The sequence below is a fragment of the Genypterus blacodes genome, unplaced genomic scaffold (genome assembly GCF_046128005.1).
Source record: "Genypterus blacodes isolate CSIRO-AG114 ecotype Tasmania unplaced genomic scaffold, CSIRO-AGI_Gbla_v1 ptg000067l_1, whole genome shotgun sequence".
Classification (NCBI taxonomy): Eukaryota; Metazoa; Chordata; class Actinopteri; order Ophidiiformes; family Ophidiidae; genus Genypterus; species Genypterus blacodes.
In genome coordinates, this window is record NW_027466879.1 from 6,095,629 (window position 1) to 6,114,184 (window position 18,556).

Genomic DNA, 18,556 nt, shown 5'->3' on the forward strand with positions numbered 1-18,556 from the left:
CAGATATATTTCCAGCTTTTGAAAAATCATACAAATTTGATAATATTTTGATGATTCTGATTTTTTTTTTACAAATCATGCAGCCCCAGCGCCTATTTGTATAAAATTTCTCTATGCTGCACAGCAAAGATGCAAGTAAAATGTAAATGTGGTCAGAGTTGATATGATTTATAGATTATATGAGACATTTTACAGGTCCAATGGGTGAGAAAATACATGTGGAAGCATTTTAATCCAATTACTCGAGTGATTTATGCCAGTTTCAATATAATTATGTAGTTTATGGTGTGATGTTGCCATAATCAGATATAATCAATGTTTTAGTGTGCATACAAACTGTGCAGACACAATTGTGAGAGACTTGTGACATAATCATTGGTGGCCCTAGACTGCATCAGCTGTATGTTTACATGCACATTAAAACTTTTTATGTCTATGTGGGTGGTCAAACATGCACAATTATATATAAACAAACAAACATCTAATTATAATTACATCTCATTTAAAATCTTAGAGAATACATCTAAAATGACATTTTATTTCTGTTTTATCATTTTCTCTCTTTCTTTTCAGAGGGACTTGGTGACGTTCAATGTCTGGGACATTGGTGGCCAAGCCAGCATGTCGACAGTGAACCAGTGCTTCTTCACCGACAAAGCGCTGTATGTGGTAATCTGGAACCTGGCCCTGGGGGAGGAAGCGGTGGCCAACCTGCAGACATGGCTGCTCAACATTGAGGTGATGTTTAGCTGCAGTACTTCCTGTACAAAACTCCCATCTCCCATCCAGCTGTGTTAGGGCCGCAGGGTTTTGAGGGATGTGACTGTGAGAATGTGGGAGCTGTTTGTTTGTGTTTCCTGTGGGAAGGGCAGGGATCTGATTTATAGATAAATTATTTCATCATCCGACCACATGAAGCAGCCACAATCTGATGTAGCCATTTAGAGGGAGACATGATAGCGTGAAAGATGTTGAAATTACTTTTGGATGATGAGCTCATGGAAATGTGTCATTGAATCATATTTGACCCGCCCATTTTCTAATGTCTTCCCCTCCCGCTGATGGTTACTCAGCGTAGTACTCATGAGACTGATAGTGTGTATCAGTGGGACAGAGAAGTAAGGTTTTACGCAGTTCCATCTCTAGCCTGTGTCTTTGTCATTTCATGTTTCTATGGCCATGAAAATCCTGGTAAAGACATTGATTTTGTAAGCGAAAATTCATTGAAAACTTATGATTATCAACAACAATAATTGTCATCTTGATGGGAAAACGATATTTCTTTCCTGCAAATCCTAATATCTTGAGAAACAACGTGACGTCTGCACTGAGATGTCATTCAATATTTTTGTGAGAATACTTCCAGCTGGCTCACGCAAGTCATCACCACCAGATAAATGCAGCTTTATTAACACTGGCTTGTCAGATAAAAAATATAATTTATGGCTGAAGACGTCGGACGTGCTGGTTGGTCTTCAAGGTGCAGACAACACTCGCACAGTGTTTATAACGTAATGACAGTTGTAATGGTTGATTTACTTTTTAAAAAACGTAGAAGTTGTGTTGAGCTACAATTAATTTCTAATATCAATAAGGCACTGATATGTGTGTAATCCAGCATGGATGCCAGTCTACAGACCTCACACAAACTTTAGACCAGTGCATCACATGACTCTGTTACCATGGAAGCCTGGGTTTAGTCTCTAACTTGTTATGGCATTCATGACTTTTAGTTTATTCATTGTGACACTTTAGTATTACTTTATCAAGAGGGGGGGGTCAAGCACACTTCCATTTTGTGTTTTTTGCAGATCACTGTGTCTAGAGAAATGTTTTTATGGATCACAACCAAAATTTAATGGATTTTTCCCTCCACCGGCCCCAACCTGCCCGCCAAGTTTCATGAAAAGTGGCCCATATTTTTATGAATAATCCCGATTAGAAAAAAAAGTCGCTTAAAACAGGGGTTCCCAAACTTTTCCATGATAAGCCCCCTATATACCATTAGGTTCCAGCCAAGGCCCCCCATATGCAAGACACGTTATTAAACACAGTGCCAATAGGCTACTACAGCAAAAATACAGCAAGATAAATGTATCATGAATAAGAAAATTAATTTATTGTTATTGGTGCAGTGATAATTACATTTGTATTTATCACAAATTTACATTACAGTGTAAAAAGTGTAAGCTGTTAGAAATGTAAGTGTAAAATCTAAATAAGTTACTGTTGCTTGATGGAGTTCTTGGAAGCAATGTGGTTAACATTAACCTTACCTGGCGTCCAGCTGGTCCCTCTGAGAGCCCGGCAAGAGGGAATGTGGGTCACACTTCTATGGGACACACAAAGAGTTACTGCAAATATAAAATGTGATTCAAACTTACCTGAAACCATAGCTAGAAGGGAAGCCTTCTTGAAATGCATTTGTGAAATTAGAAACCCATTTCCATCAAAATGGTGTGAGGTCATTGTTCAATTATCTGTAGGACTCTGTGCAGCCTTAAAGGCCCAGATAACCAACTTTGATGTCTGATGTGTAGTAAATCTGTGCAGCCCATGTCAGAGGTCAGAGAGTTTGCAGGACGGTGTTGTGAAAACCAGAGACTCCTACCAGGACTCGGACCTGGTTCTTCCATCAGCATGATGGAATGTGTTACCACGTTACACCACAGGAGTTTGTGAGGTTGTTACAGCGCCCTGCAATGGAGACACGAGGCATGACGGGCTGTAGGGAAATAAGTTTGACCTTAAGACTGTTACTGTGCAGAGTAATGCTGACGTCAAAATGGGAGAAAGTCAAAGCATTTCACTAATTTGAATTTTCTGTACACAAATGAAGTGTTGCATTTTCAATGCTCATTAAAAAGTGCAAAAGTAGCTAATTTGACCAGAGCCCCGTTAGCCAGGACATTTCCAAGTTTGAGTCCAGACACTTAACAAGCTACCCAGCATTCTGCAAACACAGCCTGTCGGGACTCAATCCTGGATCGACCTGTTTCCACCTCCCACGGCGAGGACGAGGGGTTGGATTTTTGGGAGGCACCTAATTCTAACGTAATTTACCTTTTTCCAAGTGGCGTGCAAATGTTGAAGTTCCATGTAAAATGCTTGACGTTGAAATGCGTGACGTCGAAATGCTTGACGTCTAAATGCGTGACCCAAAGCAAACAAAGAGTCAAGGCACACAGGCCTGTATGGAAAATAAACACAGATAAAGTTTGACACAGCAGCTTGTGCATGTGTCAGTCACCACCAGCAGCGTTTGGGTCTTACCTATTGCTGTCATCTCGTTGTGGGATCAGGAGCGTTTGTTCTTACCTTTTGCTGTCATCTCGTTGCGGGAGCGTTTGGTTCTTGTCTCTTGCTGTCCTCTTGTTAGGGGGAAACAAACGTAGTGATTTCCAGGTGACTCATATTGAGCCGGGTTAAACCATGACTGATTGAGTGCGGGTGGGACAGGTTTAATTTGGAAGAGGTTTTGTCTCTTTCTAAAGGTAGGCTCTTATCGACGAACTATGACAAACTACAAAAACATTTTTCAAAAGTCAGAGTTGTAATTTATAAACATTCTATTGGGTTGAGATTTATGTTTCTGTGTGTGAGTGTGCCGTGCTTGGTTTAGTCCACACACGTCTTGGTTTAGTCCATACACGTAATCATTGTCAGCGGTGCGACGGCGCCAATCTGAAAACACGCGCTCAGCGGAGACACAAATGCGCATGCGTCGTTTCCACAACAGACGGAATAGGCTTGATGATGTAACGATGATGTAAAATAGACATCCGGCCCGCGAGATAAAATCTGAAGTTTATCAGATCGCCCCGCCGGTCGATCGCGCACACACCACACTGATACTGCACATCCCAGCCTGCACAGCGATCCGTTTGCTGTTGCCGTGGAAAGAGCTCGCATAAACGTCCCCACGGAGCTGATGGAGCTCCGATGTAGTAACGCGTTCAAGGCACAGTGAGACTCCCGGTCTCATGCCCGAAACGATGCGATACGTTTAACATCCAACAGTGTGAAAACATTTAGGGTGTAATGAAATAAGCTCAAATCTGGAATGAAAGCATACGAATCACACTGGAGACACGAACACATGATGACACACGTCCCAACAGTTTCAATAAGCTTCCATTTGATTGACTATCTTTTAAATAACAGTGTTTGTAAATTCAGAAGATACAAAATATTAGTTTGAAACCAAACCACCAAACAATCCTTTGACTCCTTCACTGTAAACTCAGCAGCCATCTCTCTTAGTAAACCATGAAGTTTAGAGAGAAATGTTCATCACTCTACAGTTGGTCTCAGCTTGGATGCTGTTTGTGTTTGTTGTTTGTGATTTCCTTTAACAAGCAGGCTACACACACACATATGACTTGGTGCAGCTTTAAATTCACTTTAAATCACAGTATAATACAACAATGTGGATGAACAGATCAGATATACAAATTAGATTAGATTTATCATCTAAAGTGCTTCGTAGCGAACAGACATTGACTATGCAACTGTTGAAAAATAAATGACATGATGATGTGATTGTGGAAGTGTTAATTTTTTTTTAGAAAAGATGTTAACACTACTGGCCTCGTCAAACACACATACTCTCGCACGCAAACTTTTCCCCCTCCAACCTGCTGCGGCCCCCATAGCGCCCCCTGGCGTCCCCCCAGGAGGACGCGGCCCCCACTTTGAAAACCTGTGGCTTAAGATATCTCTGTTTCTCCTCACTAAACTTCTGTTATTGTCAGTGCCAAATGATTTTAATTCCACATTTTCCTCGGTCCGATTTCAAGTTGATCCCATTATGAGCTGTGCATGTGATGTGATGTAACTGCGCCCTCGCTGTTCTCAGCTAAATCTTTGATCATTTAGACATTTTGAATATTTAAGTTTGCTTCCTGTGTTTTGGCCGGTAGGCGAGAGCTCCAAACTCTGCCGTGGTTGTTGTGGGAACGCATCTGGACCTCATCGAAACAAAGTTCCGCATGGAAAGGCTTGCCACACTGAGAGCTTACATCCTGGCACTGTGTCGATCCCCGTCTGGGGCAAGAGCCACAGGCTACCCCGACATCACCTGGAAACACCTGCAGTCAGTTTTACACTTCAGCTTCTAATTAGTGTAACGTACAGAATGGAAAGAACAGTGCTGCACAGTTTCTCTGGCCTCTCCTGTTCACAAATGAATCCTGATAAATGTGAAATTTCTTTTTGTACACTGTAGCAAAGATAATGACAGTGATAGTGTGTTCTGATGTTTTAGTGAAGTGTCGTGTAAGACCCTTGAGGGCTTGGACGGCCTGAAGAAGCTGATCTACCAGGTGGTGCTCTCTATGAAGGACAGTAGCTCCTCAGCCTTTGGCAGTAAGCTGCTATGCAGACTGGTGAGTGCTCGGCAAGTTGCACTGATAGCACTATGGAGCAGAGTTACTAAAACACTGCAAATCTTTGCCCGGAACGTTTCGTTTTGCATGTGATGATAATGATGTAAAATGAGCACCCAGGCATTTCGGGTTCTTTGAATGAAGAGGAGCTAATGATGATGAGCTGCTGCACGCTTTAAAGACGCCACTATACATGTGAAGAAGGCAGGGAAGCTCACAAGTGGCTCTTCATGGGCTGTCAATGTTTGCATACATAAACAACTTCCTTGATTAATGCAATATCAAGATTTAAAGTAAAATCGCTTACCAGGTTCACGGTTTGTTTTGCACGTAAGATCCCCAGGAGTTACTTCACGCTGCAGGAGACTGTGATCGCAGAGAAGCAGAGGCGTGACGCCGAGGGGGAAGTGCAGTACTTGACCGACACTGAGTTGGAGCAGATCATCGAACAGAACCCAGGAAGTGACATCAGAGACTACGAGGACCTTCAGACTGGTACTGCATGTGCATCAAAGCTTTGCTGTAGCGGCTTTGTGGTGCTATTACTTGAACATTAAATTGGCTTTTCGAGAGTCATGGTGCCGTGACAAAAATACCTGCTGAATTTAGTTCCTGTAATCTGTAATTATTGCTGTACTTGACTCTACAATGTATTACAGAATTCATGTAAAGGTTAGATCAAGATTCAAGAGTCACTCTATTGTCATTCTCACAATTTTTTCACAAATCTTCTCCACATCCAGCTATCAACTTCCTGATAGAGACGGGGACGTTGCTGCACTTCCCGGATACTAGCCACGGCCTCTGCACCCTCTACTTCCTGTGTCCTGTGTGGCTGTCAGAATGTCTGGAGCGGATCGTCCACCTCAAGTCGTCTCGCTCTGTAGCTCGGAATGGATTGATCCGCGCTGAAGACTTGAGGGTGAGTGAAGCAGCTGAGACGTTCTATAAACCACAAAACTGAAGCTTTGGTTTTTGAAAGTTTTCTGAGATTATGTTGTGCATTTCTGAGGCTTCTGACTTCCTGTGATGATGTCTGTCTGCTGTGCAGATGCTGCTGGTAGGAACGGGCTTCACGGAGCACACAGAGGAACAGTATTTTCAGTTTCTAGCCAAGTTTGAGATCGCTCTGCCTGTGGCCAACAACAGGTAAGACAAATCGCCTATAGACATTAATCGATATTGATGGAGACCTCCACATTGAGCCGAATGTTGTTGTATTTCTGATGATTGCAGAAAATGTATTTGTTGAAGCATCTCATTTCTTCTGAGATTTATTAATGGTCCTGGTAAATAATGTAACATAGAGCTGCCTTATGTTTCCCTCAATATGACGTGTCAACGTTCATTGTTGTTTTCCTTCTCTGTTATGTTGTTGCGTTCGGGCTGTAGCTACCTGTTGCCCCACCTCCTGCCCCCCAAGCCAGCCATGGACATCCACTGCTTCCGCCAGCAGACCAGCAACACTGTGCAGCGCCTTTTCAAGATGAGCTTTGTGCCTGCTGGGTTCTGGGAGCGTTTCATTGCCAGGATGCTTATCAGCCTCACAGAGATGGACCTCCAGGTAAACCTGTTGCACACCAAGTGTCATCCATCCCTTTGATCTGTGCAGCTTTTCACATTGATTAACCAGGAGTCTGTTTTGGCGCAGTCACTTCAGCCTAAAAGAACGCCCAGGAGCCGGTGTGGCAGGAACTCCATCATCTACAGCTTTGCTGGAAACCAGCAGCGGAACCGCTGCAGCACCTTCAGAGTCCGACGCAGCCAGACTATCTACTGGAAAGAGGGACTGCTGGTCACTTTCGATGGGGGTTACCTCAGGTCAGAGAGTTATGTAGGAGTTAATAGAATGAATGCTCAAATGAACATCTGCAACATTGTCCTTGATAGCACCAGATTCAATGTGACAGTAATACCAATAATGTCACTCAACCACGTTCCCCATGTTCCCTTAAATGTCACAGCTTTTAGCATTTGCAATGAAAGTCGTTATGAGTTTAAAACCTCAGATTCACGTCAGATTCCAGCTGTTTTTGAATCTTGCAAACAATGAAGTCCCTTCGAGGCATTAATCCACTGAAGTAAAACAGGTTGACAAGGTAGATTTAAGTTCGAACATCACTTGTCAATGTTATGAGGGCTCACAAGAACACATTGTGCTTTTTGTGTTTTACACGTGGGAACAAAACATCAAACATGTGTACAGCCGCTTCCCTGCAGTTAATTTATATGGGAAGAAATGCTTGAATGAGACAGCATAGGCAGGCCGCAAGACCACAGGATCGCTTAGGGCGTCTCTGTCTCAGTCAAACCCAGGCTGAACCCGAAAGGAAGATGTCAAATTAACTACATTCCCCACCACATGACACAATGCAATGCTGCCTCATCAAATCTCACACACCGAGATGTTCACAAACTTTGTTTCCCTCCAGATTTCGAATGAAATGCAAGTAAATACAGATATTCAATATTCAATATTTGATGATGTTTTGATGATATGATACGTCTCATTAAGCTTTTCTTACGTTTTCACTTGGCAGCTTTGCCCAAAATGGAAACAGCTGGGACGTCACTAATTTGATTGTTTGATTGATTATGGGACAAAAATGTATTCGCCTCTAACGTCTTGAATATCTATTCAATCTATCTATTTCAAAATGTGCTTCGCTTGTTCATAACTTGGTAAAACCTACCAGGAACGGACTTGTGTGAATGTAATTTTCGAGAACTGGAACGCTGCCTAAGAACAAAACAATAGGAAGCTTTTAGAAGAGTGACTGCAACTTTTCTTTCTTCTTGTCTCTGCAGTGTGGAGTCGTCAGATGTGAACTGGAAAAGGAAGAAGAGCGGAGGCATTAAGATCATCTGCCAATCAGAAATGAGAGATTTCTCTGCCATGGCCTTCATCACAGATCATGTTAACTCCCTCATCGAGCAGTGGTTCCCTGGTCAGTGGGTTTGTTTCTGTTTCTGTGCTTGTTAAATTGTTGCCATAATGTGTGCAACAATTGTAACAAAGTGTAACAATTGAGGATTCAGACATAAAAGCAGAGATAAAATGTTAAACAGTTTGATGATTCTGGGGAAACACAAGATGGACAGCCAGTACAAAGACATAACAAACCATTAAGGCCGGCAAGACCCAGAAACAGAGAGTAAGAAGGCCAACAGTCCAAGATGGAGAGACAGGTTATCAATGATCACATTGCACCACCATCAAAGCTGTTAGATCACTGTGCAGTTCACAGTAAATAACAGAAGTAGAGTTTCTATTGAAAAATGTGTATGGAAACACTGAAATCTCAAGAATTTAAACCCTACAGCAACGTTTTTACACTGGCTTGAGTGTTGTGGCGAGTCGATAAACATAAAAACACAGAGAGATTACATTAGGGAATGATTATTGATTCCCAGAGAGCTACGAGATCTACAGGAGGTAGTAGCTCTATGTAGCTCTAGGTATTAGCACAAATTAATGCACACCCCAGAGTTGCTGACAGGATCAATAAACAGACCAGATATTTCACGTCTTCATCAGATCAGACTGATTTATGCCGAGCCTCCCTGACGTGTGTATGAGGAGATGTGGTAGTGTCGCCTCTTTAAAGGCTTAACGCTCTTTCACCTTGACAACACATTGAATCCATCACCGTGCGTTACAAATTGATGTCCCTCTGTGTCTTTTGTGCTTTTCAGCATTGACCGCCAGCGAGAGCGACGGCAGCCTCCTCATAGAGCAGTACGCCCCCTGCCCCCTCTGTGCCACACTGCAACTGAGCCAGGCTGAGCTCCCATTCAGCCAACTGGGCCAGGCGGGTGAAAAAGGAGGTGAGGGAGGAAGAGGAGCGGGCATTCATTACTTCAACATGGAGGACTGCTTGCTGGCAGCGGTGGAGAAGGAGCACATCCTGTGTCCTCAGCACCCTGACAGGCCGGTGGACCTCCAGGAGCTCGTCCCCGAACTCTTCATGACGGACTTCCCCTCACGGTAACATCTGGCTTTTTACAGGATGCTTTTGCGTGTCAAGATGTACTGCAATGACTGTAAGTACACAGTTCATACACTCCACCACACAGTATTACTTTGGAAGAAGTTCCTCGGTCTCTACGACGATGAAAATCCTGGAAAAGCTGGAAATCTGTTTCACATGTTTTAGAAAATGTAATATCCCAAGGTCAAGCTTCCAATTAAGAAGCTCAGTTACCAACAAGTTTTACACATACTGACCTGTGTACATAAAGTGATTCATCAGAGAGTTTATCTCTTCAATACATCAGTAGCTAACCCCAAATTCAGTTTAAATCTTTACACATGAAATTTACCGTCGGACTGAAACAGATCTTCATTTGTGTCTGACGGTGTGTGTTATGAATAGCTTCCCCCCAAGTGCTAATGAGGAAACCTTTAGAGGCAAACACCAAACCAGGCCGACAACAAACGTTTATATTTAGGGGACATTTGTGAATGTCCTGCTTTTTTACCCTGGCATGCTGTGGAAGGTTTCAGGAGAATGTGTGGCGTTTTATTGTAATCAAAGGCCTTCCTTAAGATCAAATGCGTACATGACTTTCCCTGTTCTGTTGTGCCTGGAAGTGATGAGCTCAAATGACACTGTCTTTGGCTGTATGAGTTTCAGTTGTTTTGAAGCAGATGATGCATCGTCGAGGCTCAAGGGTCACCACTGTCTGTCTGTTTGTCTGTCTGTCCTAACATACACACAGACTGTGTGTGTGTGAGGTCGTGTGCGTCAGCATATCTGTGTGAGAGCAGAGCCTTGGAGATATTTGCTGTTACAGTTTAAAAACCTTCCAAATATTTGTGCAGTCTTACAAATGTGTTGCGCTTTTAGAAAACGTGTGGCCGATATCACTGTAAACAAGAATGCTACCACTTAACGTCATCCACTCTTGTAGCTGGGAGCTACTGGTAGAGTTCACATGCTAGGATAACACACACCTCAGGCCTGCCCTACACACTTTAAGAACTCTTTTGGATAAATAGTGAAGTACAAGTAATTATTTGTGTAGATAGTGTAAATATGATGAAAAATATAAATAAATTACAGAGTCTCCAAATAAAACACACTTAAGGAGTGTTTTTGTTTTTGTTATGTGTGTGTGTGTGTGTTAGGCTCTTCTTGGAGAAGTCCCTGCTGCAGTGCTCTGAGGAGGAGGAGAACATCCTTGGCCAGGGTGGCAGTGGGACCATCATCTATCGAGCCCGATACAACAGCCAGCCGGCAGCTGTCAAACGCTTCTTCTTCAAGAAGTGTCGGCAGCAGACGGTTAGCAGTGACACGGGTAGAGAGCCGCTTCCCTTCTATAACGCATGAAAATAACTGAAAGATGTGTTTTTGAAAGCCGACACTGACACTTGGGATATACAACATGTATGCAGTGTTCAGTATTTAATAGCTTAAAATGTTCCAAGTGAAAACATCCACAAAATCTGTAGACCATCTGGGACTTTTTGTCTGGAAAGATTTCTTGCTCTTGAGTTTTTCAGATGTCTTTTGGTTGCGTTGAGGATCAGAAAATTATGTCCTTTGGCGGGAAAAGTTTCAGTAGTAGAGTAGAGTGAAAGTGATCAGCTGACCTTTTCACAAAAATGATTTTCAGGTTGTTTACATCCAAACTAGGCTCCACTCTGGACGATACAAATGACTAAAATGTCAGATTTGCACCAAATGGCACCAAACATTTTGTGATGAGAAATCTAAGGTGCCATTTCAGTTGAATGAAATATAACTTGATATGTAGCTATGATAAAAAAGCTTTTGGTTTTTGTTTTCTCTCTCTTTGGCTGTAAATCAAGACTACAATCTTCACCTTGAAAAGTCCAGATTTGTCACTGCAGGTCTTGTACATGTCATATGACGTACTGCCACCAGAGGGCGACTGTGATTGACTCAGTAAAGACTTGTATAATAGTTTAGAACTTTTCCCTCCTCCTTCTTATTGTTCTCTTCTTTGTTGCAGACACCATGGTTAAGCACCTGCAGTCCGTCGACGCCTTTCGGAGCTTCTCTGAGTTTCGGCAGGAGTCCAGCATGTTGCACTCCCTGCAGCATCCCTGCATCGTCTCTCTGCTGGGCATCAGTATCCACCCGCTCTGCTTCGCCCTGCAACTCGCCCCCCTGGGCAGCCTCAACACTGTGCTGGAGGAAAAGAACAAAAGCAAAGGCACGAACACAGATCCTCATTGTGAGAGCCAGTTAACAACAACCCACAAGAATTGTCTAGCTATAAAGATTCTATTGAGGCTGACTGAAGTTCACAATAGTCAAAGAAGCCTATTTGCAGGATCACCAAAGTACCAAACAATATAAAGGCCTGGATGCTGCATTGAGCCAGTAAACAAGTAATCATTGAATCAACCAATGACAGATAAGAAGACATGACTGTGTGATAGTTCTTACTGGCTGATCGCAGCACAACACACCCGCACAACACTGCACAGCCACAGCAGTAGAGTTTTGCCATCATAATATGCAGAACACAACAGCGCTCCATGTTTACAAGATCAGAAGTCCAGTATGTTCTTGAACTTGGTCTTGAACCGTTTCTGCGTTGTGTTTCCCGGTCTCTGCAGGCTCCAGGTACATGCCCATCGGTCATATGCTGACCTTCAGAGTGGCCTATCAGATCGCTGCGGGTCTGGCATACCTTCACAGGAAGGACATCATCTTTTGTGACCTCAAATCTGACAACATCCTGGTGTGGTCTCTGGAGGTCTGTATGTGAACGTCATGAGAAGGTTTGTTATTTTGCTTGTCTTGTTCAACTGTTTCAGACCTTGCTCTGCTCTGTAGGTGAAGGATCCAATCAATATTAAGCTGTCAGACTACGGAATTTCTCGGCAATCCTTCCGCGAGGGAGCTTTGGGGGTGGAGGGCACTCCGGGATACCAGGCGCCTGAGATCCGACCCGGCATTGTGTATGATGAGAAGGTACTGTCCACTTTGAAGTACAGTTTTAAAGGCTTTGAGTATTTTTGCTGTTTTTCTTACATGTACCCGTGTCTTAAACATGAACATGATGTCAGACACGCAGCTGCTTTGATAATTAAGCAATAACACACACATCAATAATGTAAACAATTCATACAGTCAGACAGTGTTCACTTACATTAACAGAGGAACCAGTTTTGTTTTTTAATTCACCAATAATTCCTTCAATCAAAGATGCTCTGACACACTAGCGTTTATAAAAGTAAAATAATACACAGGGGAATTTCCTCTGCAAAGTCACTCAAAGGTCAAAGGTGTTGCCAGACCATCAAAACTCAAACACAGGACTGATGTTGCTCTGTGTCTGTTCGATGAAGACTGGAGGGCAATGGAGGAGAAACTGGTGTTGCTTGCCTGAGGGCATTTCTGAGCCTGAGGTGAGGATTATTGCCTCTGCACAGGAGCCTTTGAGCAGAGAAGCAGAGAAGCAGAGAAAGCTCCATTAGCTTCCTCAGCGATTAATCATCCCCCCATCTGCTGACCTCAGCCAATTGGAGGACTTCTCTCCTTTGCAGGGTGCCGAGGTTTGATGAAATGCAGATGAAGACAGAATGAATTGATGGAGGGAGAGCGGGAAAACAAATGAAAAGCAGCACACTGATTGTAAACATTCTCAGCAGCTGTGAGCATGTTGGCAAGAAGCGTGAAAGTTTTTGTGTTTGACAGCTGAGAATCTGGATAATAAAACGCTCTCGGTGAATAATCCAACACATGTAGAAAGCTGTTAGAGGTCACTTCTCGACAGGCTGGAAAATATCAGGACAACTGAGAAATTCGATTGATGTGATGGAAATGGAGAGTTTAATTTGTTCCATTTGTTAGCTGGAGGTCCTGAAAAGTGGCTGAAATAAATGATCCTGTCATGGCGACAGTGCTAGAGTTTGCTGCTCACGTGTTTCAGAATAGCCACAGCTACAGCTGCTTCTGTTCTTTTGACCATCATTTAATTGATTGATAGATTGATTTTTCTTGGCACTGCCTCAGGATATGAGGAATTCACTGTGCTGGGTACGGTTTTTGGGATAGATTTTGTAAGATAAACACAAGTAATAAAATGTCAGCTAGGGGAAACTTTTGTCCCACCCATCAGTAACTTTTCGTCCTGTGAGCTCCAAGCAAGTAGAACCTCCACAGAGTTCCTGCATTACTTTTTTCTCCAATCTGTAGTCGACATGGACCTGATCAGATGCAGTGAGACCAAAATGTTGTACTTCTTACTTATTTTGTACAAATATGGCCTTAAAGTAGTGAATTGGTGTTACATACTGTAGCCCTACCCCTTATGTGTAAACAGTCAATATCTATAGGTTTTCTTCACTTAGGGGATGGTCCTCCCTTCAGAGTTGTTGCTTAAAATGGTTCAGGAAGTGTTGCTCCTGAAATAAAATGGTACTGGTTCCTGATTCTTGTGGTGTGATAAGGATCATAGCCAAAGTACAATGTGCACATTATGGAGTGAAAAGAAGAAGTATAGACAAAGCGAGGTGAGGAAGACTGCCTTATATGAATATGTAGCATACCAGAGAGCAGGTTCCTATCTGGGGTAGCAAATGATGTCATCAATGAAGAAGTTGAGTGTGTCTGGCCCCAGGCTACTGTGTGCCTTCAGTTATTCAGGGAATTCCCTGTGGGGCCTCGATCACTTAGCCGCCGCCTGTGACCAATCACAGACAGGAATTCATAGGAGTCAAATACCAACTGCAAGGAGATGATACCAGCTTCAGGAGATAAGAGGAGACCTTATTAAATCTGAGTTGAGTGTGAGTGTGTCTCCTTTATCAGTTATACTCCGGCAGACACTCTTCTCTGTATTATTATAATGATACAAGATACAATAATGATACAAGGACAATTCTGTTATTCCATCTTGGTTGAAATTAATTTGACATTTAGTTGAATGATTATCTGCTCATCTGCATGTTGGAAAAAATCTCCAACCCCTCTAGATAATCTCTAAATATCATTGTGACACAGAGATGTATTTCCCTCCCTAATTTATAACTCACATGTTGGTGAGACAAGACTACAACCTTTTAGCAGCCATATAGTACAAGATTCTGTTAGAGGAAATGGACATCCAACCTGGTCATCTTTTGTTTTATTTTCTCTCATCACTCCCACCTACAGGTTGACATGTTCTCTTACGGTATGGTTCTTTACGAGCTGCTGTCGGGGCGGAGGCCTGCACTGGGTCAGCACCAGCTTCAGATAGCCAAGAAGCTCTCCAAAGGGATCAGACCTGTGCTGGGCAGCACAGAGGAGGTTCAGTTCTCCTGTCTGCAGAACCTGATGGCAAAGTGCTGGGACACCAAACCTGAAAGAGTGAGAGAAGATCCATTCTTTCCCCATTTAAACTTACTTATTGATCTTAATTTATTGATCACAAAATGTCCAGGAAATGTACAACTAGACTGAAAAGAACCATGGAAAACGATAAGTAATAAGCAATGTTTCTGTGTTGTGTGTGTGTGTACTTGTGTAGAGGCCTGCAGCCATGCAGTGTGTGAGACAAATGCAGGAGCCGAGCTTTGCTTGTCTCAAGTATGTGCTGTCCTGCGGCAGCCAGTCACAGCTCTTCCTGTCCCGGCTACAGGGAGGCAGTGCTGTCTTCTGGGACGGAGACAAAAACGACAGGTTTGTCTCCTGTTAACTGTTTGCCATTTGGATTTAAAGCATTGAAATATTTTTCATCTTTCTAGGCATTCATTTCTTCCTCCAGTGTTAACAGCAAGGTCATTTTATTCTTGCTCCATTTTTTTTAAATGAGTAAATTATGTTTCTATTCTTATTTTTGGTAACCTCCATCAAAAGTTTTTTTTATCTTAGCTTCAATCAGCATTTTAGTCCTGTGCTTTAGTGCCTCTTCATCTTCTTCTTCAGTAGCTCACTGTATCTCATGGCTTAGAAGAATGAAATGTCAGTCATATTTCTGACCTGTTAGTTTATGTGTAAGTTAATAATATATAATTCTTCGTCAGTTTATGGTTCGGTTCCATCATTGCACCTGGAAATTTCCTTCATGTTCTGCGACACTACAATCGCCAAAACATTGACTATATATGTGTGTGTGTGTGTGTGTGTGTGTGTGTGTGGGTGTGTGTGTGCGCACTTGTACACGTTTGTAGGAGCTACAGTGTGGCGAATGTGGAGAAGGGTCAGGTGGAGGTGAAGAGGATGTCCTGTCCTGGCAGCAGGATCAGCTGTCAGATGAAGATGGGCAACACTCTGTGGATGGCCACTGAGGTACACGCCGTTCCTTCGTGTTCTTTCAACAAACTGTTCAGCTGTTTAACAGTTCATAACAAAGTCACATAGAGTCGTGGATACGTGGGGTGAATATCAAGTTATTCGAGTATCAAGTTATTCCTAGATCTTACTTAAATCCATGTGACTGGGAACTAAAGTGATCTTAATTTAAAATGACACAAAAGTCAGCTTTCCATTAAATGATGTCTGAATCGTTTTTATTTTTTTTTAAACCTGCGATGTTCTGATAACAAGTAAATGTGAAACATCACAAGACATCATGTCTACAAAGTTGGAAGGGTTGAATTAATTCTTTATCGGCTTTTCACAAAATCCACCTCAAATGAGCTTAAAGACATTTATATGATATTTGAAATTGTTGTTTCTATTTTTGCAACTCAATTTGCGCAAAATGCAGGTCAATGGAAACCCACCTATGCTCACATATTCTGATTCTGTGTGTGTGTGTGTGTTAGGAGCAAGAGGTCTTCATCTACAGCCTCCAGGACATGTGTCCACTCAGTAATCCTCAGAAACAATTCTCCTGTCCAGCTGTCATCACCTGCCTGTTTCCTGTTCCAGCAAGAGACCAGGTCAACACACACAAGCATACACACACAGTCAGAATATTACACAATGATGTGCATGTTGACTCGGCTTGCACAGTTTGTTGTTGTGTGTATGTGTTGCATAATTATTACAACTCAAATTTAGAATTTGAACTGCAATTTATAAAATACATACATATTTAATAATAGAAATATTTGCAAGGTAAGGACTGCTCTTTTAGGCCGGTCCCTAACTGCGAGGAGTGACACCAGCTCTGTATGCACTTTTTGTTAAATACGCTAATGGAGCACTGTTTTACTCACAGCTTTCATTCTGTATTTATTCACTCATAGTAATATTTCTGTCCATATACTATGGCTTAGTGGCATTTCTGCCTGATTTGAAGTGCAGGGACAGGGACACGCTCAGGTGGGTGGTCTCTGGTGTTTTGTCTTTCTTATGAGGATGATATTGTGGTAATGGGTTGTGAGTTGGTGTAATTGCCCTAATAACATGCTAGAGCCAAACGTGTGATTGTGAGTTTTATGCTCCAAAGGAAGCTTTGGTGGGAAAAGTTGTTTTATGGTCTCTAATGGCCGCTAACTCACGTATAGCTCGCCCACCTGGCGGTGTAGCACTCAGCACACCCCCATCCCAGGCTTCCTTTTTGAGGTATTGCTGGTAGAATCCAGGTGTTAGCTGGGTGTGGGGGATGGTCTATCAGCTGTCCAGCCAACTGCGGCTGTAGCTGCTCATCCATCTCTTCACTGCTACTACAGCTTTGACTATCTCAATAGCTCACTCAAAGTTATATTACAATAAAGTTATCTCACCTTACATACAGTATCAATGCCATGGCAGAGATGAATGTTTAAGCCAGACGTTGTAACCAAACATGGGATGAGAAATGGAAAAACTGTGTTTGAGTAACGCAAGTGATTTATATGTTTCCATATCCATATACAGCCCAAGTAGTCCGATTAAGGTTTTAATATTAAGTATTGCATGGATTTACATGATCATATCTTGGTCTGCCTAAGTCTTATTCACACTAATATCAGACCACTACTGTATGTAATCCTAGCTAGCAACATTCTTGTTAAATATGCACAGCTGCTCTTTCTTTTCTTCACCAAACGTTTCATGACCTTTCTATTCTAATGTTCTTCCAGCTTCCAAACCTGTTGTGAGATACAGAGCTTTAAAGTTTTGCCACTCTCTGGCTTGTTAATTAGGCTTTTTGGAAATATTTAACCCATAAATAAATAAAAACAGCAATAACACCACAAGATCATCATCAATTAACAGACAGCCAGGATTTTCTTGATGAAATGACGCCAGACATTCACAAACTGTTCAGCTTGACATGGAGGGCGTGATGTAGCACAGAATGTCCATGTCATGATGACACGTAAAAACTTGCAGAGTTTACAGAACATTCTTCTTTCTTTGCTTCTCATTAAAAAGAGACCTGGTGTCTCACTTTTGCTTGTCAACCTCCAGTAAGAATTTATTTTAATAAAAGCATTTTTGTTTGTTTAACCAGATTTTACTTAATAAATGACTCAAGTATCAAAATTATCATTATTAATCTCTAATCAATTGATTTAAGTAAGCACTCAATTGACTTATTGTATTATTCCAGATCAAAGCAGTGCTGATCACTGATCTGTAAAACTCACATAAGCTGCAGTTGAAAAGGTTTCATGTCATTCTGTTCGTATGCAAATGTATCAATTGATAGTTGGACCTCTTGAATGATTAACACCTTCACACCTCCTGCGGAGCAGCACTTGCCATTACATCATATTATATTTTAGCTCACAGATAGAGCAGCTGATGATGTTGTAGAAATGTAACAATGACAATATTAAACAAGCTGTACCAGAAATGTCTTCTAACTTCTACTAATCTGTGTTTAGAACCTGGCCAGAGTGTTTGCAGGCATGTCTGACGGGCTGGTGGCAGTGTACACCGTGGTAGAAGGCCTTCCTGTGGACGGGGAAACCTACCTGTGTTCCCACACCCTCAATAAGACGATCTTTGGTATGAAGGACTCGGATCCCAGGCAGAAAGCCTACCCAGTCAGGAGCATGGCTCTGGTCAGTGGTGGATCCCAGGTGAGCGCAGAACAAGTGTAGACGTGTATATGCTACTGCTAAGAATATATTTTAGGTTCAGTTTGGTTTGGCCTGGTCACTCTCATCCTAAAGTGGAAAATCTCTTCAGGCAGAAGTGGACATTGCCTATCCAGGAAACAAAGAATTGAACTCCCACTAACTCATAGTGAAATTAAAATGTATTATGCTTTCTACATGTCCACGTGGTTGTAGTGTTGAGTCTGGATCTGACCAAAGAAACTCC

At 42.3% G+C, this 18,556-nt stretch overlaps 1 protein-coding gene and 1 long non-coding RNA gene across 5 annotated transcripts in view; both read left to right on the forward strand.

Moving 5' to 3' along the window:
* Positions 1 to 18,556, forward strand: part of lrrk1 (leucine-rich repeat kinase 1) — a 40,051-nt gene that overhangs the window by 14,574 nt on the left and 6,921 nt on the right. For 3 of the 4 annotated variants that reach the window (XM_076155410.1, XM_076155411.1, XM_076155413.1), the window contains exons 16-34: positions 574 to 738; positions 4,923 to 5,095; positions 5,267 to 5,387; positions 5,723 to 5,882; positions 6,131 to 6,309; positions 6,439 to 6,536; positions 6,780 to 6,951; positions 7,039 to 7,208; positions 8,196 to 8,335; positions 9,084 to 9,375; positions 10,519 to 10,688; positions 11,367 to 11,591; positions 11,980 to 12,119; positions 12,200 to 12,337; positions 14,525 to 14,719; positions 14,880 to 15,031; positions 15,523 to 15,640; positions 16,120 to 16,236; positions 18,115 to 18,312. In XM_076155410.1, the coding sequence (XP_076011525.1) occupies positions 574 to 738; positions 4,923 to 5,095; positions 5,267 to 5,387; positions 5,723 to 5,882; positions 6,131 to 6,309; positions 6,439 to 6,536; positions 6,780 to 6,951; positions 7,039 to 7,208; positions 8,196 to 8,335; positions 9,084 to 9,375; positions 10,519 to 10,688; positions 11,367 to 11,591; positions 11,980 to 12,119; positions 12,200 to 12,337; positions 14,525 to 14,719; positions 14,880 to 15,031; positions 15,523 to 15,640; positions 16,120 to 16,236; positions 18,115 to 18,312 (3,123 nt within the window). The remainder of the gene's footprint in view (positions 1 to 573; positions 739 to 4,922; positions 5,096 to 5,266; positions 5,388 to 5,722; positions 5,883 to 6,130; positions 6,310 to 6,438; positions 6,537 to 6,779; positions 6,952 to 7,038; positions 7,209 to 8,195; positions 8,336 to 9,083; positions 9,376 to 10,518; positions 10,689 to 11,366; positions 11,592 to 11,979; positions 12,120 to 12,199; positions 12,338 to 14,524; positions 14,720 to 14,879; positions 15,032 to 15,522; positions 15,641 to 16,119; positions 16,237 to 18,114; positions 18,313 to 18,556) is intronic. The other variant, XM_076155412.1, reaches the window with a different exon arrangement.
* On the forward strand, positions 12,346 to 13,222 carry LOC143004494 (uncharacterized). The gene is made up of 2 exons (XR_012963970.1): positions 12,346 to 12,774; positions 12,913 to 13,222. It is a non-coding gene; the product is annotated as an uncharacterized LOC143004494 (long non-coding RNA).